General features: G+C 47.0%; 1 protein-coding gene across 1 annotated transcript; it reads right to left on the bottom strand.

Annotated features, from left to right (window-relative positions):
• Positions 1-4,731: 4,731 nt before the first annotated feature.
• LOC137205803 (uncharacterized) lies at positions 4,732-7,329 on the bottom strand (the record flags this gene model as incomplete). Its single annotated transcript, XM_067703961.1, is given in 1 exon segment — positions 4,732-7,329. A coding segment is annotated over 1 exon segment (2,598 nt), but the record flags the coding sequence as incomplete, so codon positions are not given.
• Positions 7,330-7,693: the final 364 nt, after the last annotated feature.

Below are 7,693 nucleotides of genomic sequence, written 5' to 3'. Positions count from 1 at the left end.
GGTCCCGGCTTAGGCTCGGACCAGAGAGGGAACTTGTCCCCAGCTGCCTGATTGGTCTTTGACAGACACCTTTTTTACATTTTGTTTATCTCCCTCCTTCTCCCCAGCTGCCTGATTGGTCTTTGACAGACACCTATTTTGTTTATCTCCCTCCTTCTCGGAAGGGGGCCGGACATCCTGGAAATTCACCCATTGTCTAAGAAGCCCCTATTGTCTGGAGAGTTCTTAATCATTAGCTGGAACAATGTCCCTCGAGTCCCACATTTCCCCCTTTTTCTTGTGACTATTGATTCCAATCATGGAATCTCAACCTTCTGTTCGTAAACTTTGGTACTGTTGTCTTAACATTAGAACTTGTACAGTACTGATACGTTCTCTAATAAATGCTATCAAGCGATTTAGAACACATGGTCCAAAAGTTAAAATCAACAATAAAATAATAAGAGGTCCCAACAGAGTAGAGATTAAGGTGGTAAACCAGGGGGACTTATCAAACCATGATTGAAACCATCCTTTTTCGTTTTCTCTCTCCCTTTGCCTTTTATCTAAGCGTTCCCTGAGTTTATCCATGGTTTTGGTAATGGTTCCTGAATGATCAATATAAAAGCAATATTCTTCTTTTAGAGCGGCGCATAATCCCCCTTCTTTAAGAAACAGCAAATCTAGGCCTCTTCTATTCTGCAACACCATTTCTGAAAGTGAGGTGAGTGATTCCTTTAGTTGAGTTATGGAACTTTCTAATGCTCGAAGGTCGATGTCTACAGCCTGTCTTAAACTTGCATAATACTGGGGTTGTTGTATGAGGGCTGTGGTTCCTGTTCCTATCCCGGCAGATATTCCTAGTCCTAGAAGGACAGCCAATGTGAGGGTTACAGGTTCTCTCTTCCTTCTTGTTTTTCCCTCGTATTCATCTAAGAAGGACGAATCTGAATGATAGATAAGTCTAGGAACTAATTGCACTAGCACACAAAAATCAGCTGAATTGTTGAGAACCTCTAGAGAGACCCAAGGGGTTAGCCCCGTGTTACATGCCCACCATCCATCTTGGGGAGGTACAAGATATCCCGAGCCTGAAGGGAGGCTGAAATCATGACAAAGGTGTCGATGGGACTGGGGAGGTGTTCCTATACAAGTACCATTTCCAGAAACCGAAGACAGAGTTAATTTACTGTTCCCTTTCTGTTTCCATCGACAATGGTCCGGGGAGCTGACATTAGTATAATTAGAACTATATCCTATAGCATCATAATAAGGGGGAGGGGCAGCATAACAGAGCCAACATGATTTTGTAGCCTCCGGGTTTGTAGCATTAAGGACCGTAAAGGCTGCCTGCACCAAAGAAAGCATCCTATCCTGAGGAGTCCCAGGCTTAACTGTGGGTTCTTTGGATCCAGAGGTTTCATTAGTCTCATTCTTTGTTGACGTAGTTGAAGGGGCCGGGGGAAGCAAAGGGGGGCCAAGTACGGGATATAGGCCTATTGATATAGGAGCAGGAGTCTCAATCTTTAGCTTAAGGGTCATTAATATTCCCAAATCATATCCATTGGGCCTATTGATATAGGAGCAGGAGTCTCAATCTTTAGCTTAAGGGTCATTAATATTCCCAAATCATATCCATTCTTGTAAAATCTAATGCCCCATGAGTGGCCATTTACCCATTTTTTATCTCTTTTTCCAGGATTACTAAAGGAAATTTTGAGGGGTTGGCACCATCCTGAACATTCGGGGGCGACGGGTCGGGGACCCCTATAAGAAGTATGAGTGTAGTTGGCTGTTACTGTAATAAAATCCCAAGTTGAGGTGGGTCTCCAATAAGTATCTCCTGTGGTTTCACATCCCCAGTTTTGGCAATATAAATTTTCAGTTCCCCCACATTTATAATTCAGGGATCGGGTGCAATGGAACCCGGGGCATACATAGAAGGAGAGGGTTCTGAGCCAGCTTCTTCGGACCTGGTTTTTACAACCCTCTCCGGAGTAATCAGCTTTAGTTAGAAGTTGGGACGGAGCATTATGCTGATCATAATAACTCTCTAGATCCCAATAGGGAGCTCCTATGGCCAGTTTACAGACATCAGGGAAAAGGTCTGGCCACCAGGTCCAGGGAGGGGCAGTATGGCTAATGGACCAGGTTATATCTCCAGTTTGAGAAATTACCTGCCAAGTTAGACGTTGGGGCAGGTGAGGGCTAAAATCACTTACAGTCAGTAAAGGCAGTAAAACCAAAATTATAAGTCTTAGGTTCGTAGAAGCTTGAGTTTGAGCGGGTTGTCGGTTCTTTGGGCCTGCCATCCTGATGATGCCGCCGCTGGTGCAGCTTTCACGTGTGAAGCATGGATCCAGGCAGCGATGCCGTCCACTTTTATGGCCGTTGGGGTGGTTAGGAGGACGGTGTATGGTCCTTTCCATCGAGGTTCCAACGTCTGGGTTCGATGCCGACGGACGTATACGGAGTCTCCGACTTGGAAAGGATGAGTTTCTCCCGGTGTTCCCGGTTGGTAGGCCTCGGCGAGTTGGGACCATATCTCCTTTTGGACCAGTTGGAGTCCCAATAGCCTAGCATACAAGTCAGTGTTATTTTGACAGTCTGGTTTTATTTCTTCTCCTAAGGTGAGAAGGGGAGGTGGGGCCCCGTATAGCACCTCAAAAGGAGTAAGATGGTACCGGGAAGGTGTATTCCTAACCCGGAACAGGGCTAAAGGAAGGAGCACCGTCCAATCTGTACCGCCAGTCTCCAAGGACAATTTGGTTAGGGTCTCTTTTAGAGTTCTATTCATTCTTTCTACCTGACCTGAACTCTGGGGTCTATATGCACAATGTAATTTCCAATCAGTCCCCAAATATCTGGCCACATCCTGACTTACCTGGGCGACGAAGGCTGGACCATTATCAGACCCTATTACCTTTGGTGCTCCAAATCGAGGAAAAATTTCTTCTAAAATCTTCTTGGCTACTACAGCAGCTGTTTCTTTCTTTGTTGGGAAAGCCTCTATCCATCCTGAAAAAGTGTCTACAAAAACTAAAAGGTATTTATTACCGTACCTTCCAGGACGCACTTCGGTAAAGTCCACCTCCCAGTAAGTTCCTGGGCGGTCCCCCCTGAGTCTCTTTCCAGTTTCAAGTTTCCCTTTGTGAGCATTTACCTGTTGACATGGGACGCATTCCTGCACAATTTGTTCAGCTAATTTTGTCATTCCAGGGGTTTCGTACCCGGCTTTTTGTAACAAGGCTACCATCTTTTTAGTCCCCAAATGTGTCCATCTGTGCATCTGTTGTAACATGGATTCTGCTTGCTGAGGGGACAAAGTTCCTTTTGTTGTGGCCGGGATGATTTCTTCATCGCGGCCTGGTTTTTCAGGAACTTTATCTGACAGTCCTAGAATGACTTCTCCCGATGCTATTTCTCGGGCCACTTGGTCGGCCATATTATTTCCCCTAATTATTGGGGTATTTCCTTTTTGATGTCCAGGGCAGTGGATGATACTGACTTTATTAGGAAGCATGAGTGCAGTCAACAAAGCCATGATTTCGTCTTTGTTTTTAATTTCTTTGCCACCTGAAGTTAGTAGCCCTCTCTGTTGGTAAATGGCACCGTGGATATGAGCGGTAGCAAACGCATATCTACTGTCTGTGTAGATGTTTACTTTTTTATTCTCTGCCATCTCTAATGCCCTCGTCAGGGCAATTAATTCAGCTCGTTGGGCTGAGGTCCCTTGTGGTAGCGCCGCTGCCCATATGACTTGTTTTCCGTCTACCACGGCTGCCCCAGTTCGACGCTTACCTTCCTCCAGGAAACTGCTCCCATCCGTGAACCAGGTGAAATCAGCATCAGGGAGGGGCAGGTCCATCAGATCTGGCCTACTGCCGTGTGCTGCGGCCAGTACTTCCTGACAATCATGTATGATGGTGGAGCCTTCCAAGTCAGGATCAGGTAACAAGGTGGCTGGATTGAGTCCTGTGGCTGGAGCAAACTTGATGCGATCTGAGTTTAGCAACAGGGTTTGGTAATGGGTCATCCTGGCATTAGTTAGCCACCTATCCGGTAGTTGACGGACTACATTTTCCAGGGCATGAGGAGCTGTTATCGTTAGATTTTGTCCTAAAGTTAGTGTGTCAGCATCTTTGACTAGAACGGCCACTGCAGCGATTATCTTTAAACAGGTGGGCCATCCTGATGCCACAGGGTCCAATTTTTTTGACAAATAAGCAACTGGGCGATTCCAGGGACCCAATTTCTGAGTCAATACTCCTTTTGCAATGCCCTTATTTTTGGCCACATATAAATGAAAAGGTTTGGTTACATCTGGCAGTCCTAGGGCTGGAGCTGAAAGTAAAGCTCGTTTGATTTGGTCAAAAGCCCGTTGTTCCTTATCGCCCCAAACGAAAGGAGTGCTGTTTTTGGTTAGAGGGTACAATGGGGCCGCCAGCTCAGCAAACCCTGGAATCCATAGTCTACAGAATCCGGCCATCCCCAAAAATTCTCTAACCTGCCTGGCGTTTTTGGGAGCCGGAATTTGGGCCACCGTATCCTTTCTGCTCTCCGTGAGCCATCTTTGCCCCCCTTTTAATAGATACCCCAGGTAACTGACCTGTTGTTGGCATATTTGTGCTTTCTTGGCTGAGGCTCTATATCCCAGGGTTCCAAGTTCCGTTAACAGTTTTTCAGTACCCTTGATACAATCTTCTTGGGTCTCAGCAGCTAATAAAATATCATCAACGTATTGGAGTAATGTTACCTGGAGATTTGATTCTCTATATAATGCCAAATCCTGATGGAGGGCTTCATCAAAGATGGTCGGGAGTTCTTAAATCCCTGAGGTAGCCGTGTCCATGTCAGCTGACCAGACATTCCCGATGTTGGATCTTTCCATTCGAAGGCAAAGTAGGGTTGGCTCAGGGGAGAGAGTCTTAAACAGAAAAAAGCATCTTTAAGGTCCAAAACAGTATACCACGTATGTTGAGGTGGAAGAGTGCTCAGGAGGTTGTAAGGGTTTGGAACTGTGGGGTGGAGGTCTGCCACCCGTTTGTTTACCTCTCGTAGATCCTGCACCGGCCGATAATCATTTGTTCCTGGTTTCTTTACCGGCAGGAGAGGGGTGTTCCATGCTGACTGACATCTTATTAAGATGCCCAAGTCTAGTAGCCTCTGTATATGGGGACGGATACCGTCTTTGGCTTCTCTACTCATGGGGTATTGACGGACCGTTATTGGGGTGGCAGTTGCCTTGAGTTCCACTAGCACCGGGGGCCGATTTTTGGCCATCCCCATTCCGGCAGTTTCTGCCCAGGCTTGAGGGAACGGAGTTACCCAATCTGTAACATTAACTCGTGAGGATGAAGGCTGCTCGTATAATTTATATTCATCTTCTAATTTCATAGTCAATATTTGAAGTAACCTTCCTTTATTATCAGTTATGGTGGGACCTTCTGGCTGAAAGTGGATTTGAGCCCCTACTTTGGAGAGTAAATCTCTTCCCAGCAAAGGATAGGGGCATTCCGGAATAATCAAAAATGAATGGGTTACTCGTCCAATCCCAAGATCTACTGTCCTTCGTGTGGTCCATGAATATTGTTTATTCCCAGTGGCTCCTTGTACCCATGACCTTTTAGCTGAGATAGGACCTTTTGAGTGGAGAAGGACGGAGTGCTAGGCTCCGGTATCTACCAAAAATTGAACAGGTTCCCCCTCCACTTTAAGAGTTACCCGGGGCTCGGGGAGAGGGTTTGAGCCCTGACTTTCCTAGTCTTCTTCTTCCAATGTTAAGATTTTGTTTCTGGTTGGCCTTCCTCCATTCTTTTTCTTAGGGCATTCTCTCACCCAATGTCCTTTTTCTTTACAGTAGGCACATTGGTCCTTGTCTAATGGTCGCCTTCTGTCTGCCGTTCTCCCTTCCTGCCCATTTCTATCCCCTATATTTCTTCCTCCAACCACAGTGGTCAGTATCTTACTTAAATTCCTCTCTTGTCTCTTATCTCGTCTTCTTTCACGGGCTGCCTGCTCTTTCTGCTTTCTTTCTTCCTTCTCTTCCTCTGTTTCTCTTTTGTTATATACTTTATCTGCCTCTTTTACTAACTCCTGAAGCGAAAATCCCTGCAAGCCATCTAGCCTCTGTAATTTCTTCCTAATATCAGGGGCCGCTTGATCAATGAAAGCCATTGCTACAGTAGCCCTATGTTCCTCCGAAGTTGGATCATAAGGGGTAAAGCGTCTAAAGGCTTCCATTAAACGTTCCAGGAACACAGTTGGCGATTCCTGGGGCCCCTGAGTTACTTCCCTTACCTTAGCCAAATTAGTGGGCCGTCTGGCCGCTCCATGGAGACCCACCACCAGAGCCTGACGATACATTTTCAGGCGCTCCCTACCTTCCGGGGCATTGAAATCCCAGTTTGGCCTGACGAGTGGGAAACCAACATCAATCTCGTTAGGCAGCTGGGTAGGTTGTCCATTGGCGCCTAATACATTTTTTCTGGCTTCTAAAAGAACCCGTTGCCTCTCCTCAGTCGTTAGGAGAGTCTGAAGCAGCTGCTGACAATCATCCCATGTGGGCTGGTGGGAGAAAACAAGAGATTCTATTAAAGCGGTAAGGGCCTGTGGATTTTCGGAAAAAGTTGGGTTATGCATTTTCCAATTATAAAGATCTGCAGAGGAAAAGGGCCAATATTGGAGAGGTCTATTCCCTTGGCCGTCGGGGGGGCCATATTCTCTAAGAGGTAGGGCAGTGGAGTCCGGGGAGATAGCCCTCCGGCTCCTAGTGCCCGCTGAGGGACCCCTTTCTTCTTCCATCATGGATGGTTCCCTTGGTGCCGAGGGCAGTGGAGCTGGGGGTCCTCTAGGTGGTAGGGGATTTGGGGCCGGAGGATAAGGGGGTGGGGAATCCAAAAGAAGCAAATCGGACTGCGGGTCAGGTTAAATCACCTTCGGTGGATCCGGGGCGTCGGGTAGCTTTTCCGTGTTGGGGTTTTTCTTTAAGGCTAATATCTCCGACGCTGCTGATGTGTGCGCGGACGTACCTGTTGAGGAAACAAAGGGCCGGACCCACGGAGGTGGGGAGAGAATTAAATCTTCCCAGACCAAGACATATGGTACTTGGTCTGGATGTCCGTGGGGATCTATATTAAATATCTTAGACTTCAGCAGCTTAATCTTGTCTAATAAAAAGGATCCTTCGGGGGGCCATCCTATCTGAAATGTTGGCCATTCAGAGGCACACAAAGTCTGCCACTTTCCTTTCTTCACCTCTACCGAAAAATTATGGGCTCTGGCCCGAACTTCGGTCCAATGGCTTAGGGTAAGGGAAAGAGGAGTCATCACAGTTTGTCCCACAGTCGTCCGTCAGAGAAGAAGAATAGACCACAATACAGAAACAGTTAAAACTCCATGAAACACATATACGCATGGGCCACCGCGAGCTCGCTTCAAAACCGAAACCTCTTCAGATGGCAGTTATCACCAAGGGAACTGCCGAAACCGAGTGAAGGGGAGACAGAGTTTGCCTCTCCTTCCAGATGAGCCACCAGGGCGTCCCCTAGGGCTCATGGACGCCGGCTATTAGCACGTCTGCCTAGCCAGAGGTCCGATACAGATTCCATAATAAGCCGATTCTTAACAGCTTTCCTCTGATAATGGCCCACAAAGAACAAGGGACAAACAGACAATCAAGCTCGAGCTTACCTGGTACCTCCAACTCCCGATG

This window comes from Pseudorca crassidens, chromosome 14 (genome assembly GCF_039906515.1).
Source record: "Pseudorca crassidens isolate mPseCra1 chromosome 14, mPseCra1.hap1, whole genome shotgun sequence".
NCBI classification, from domain to species: Eukaryota; Metazoa; Chordata; class Mammalia; order Artiodactyla; family Delphinidae; genus Pseudorca; species Pseudorca crassidens.
The sequence above is the reverse complement of the archived record's forward strand: the minus strand, read 5'-3'. Positions and strand labels throughout refer to the sequence as shown.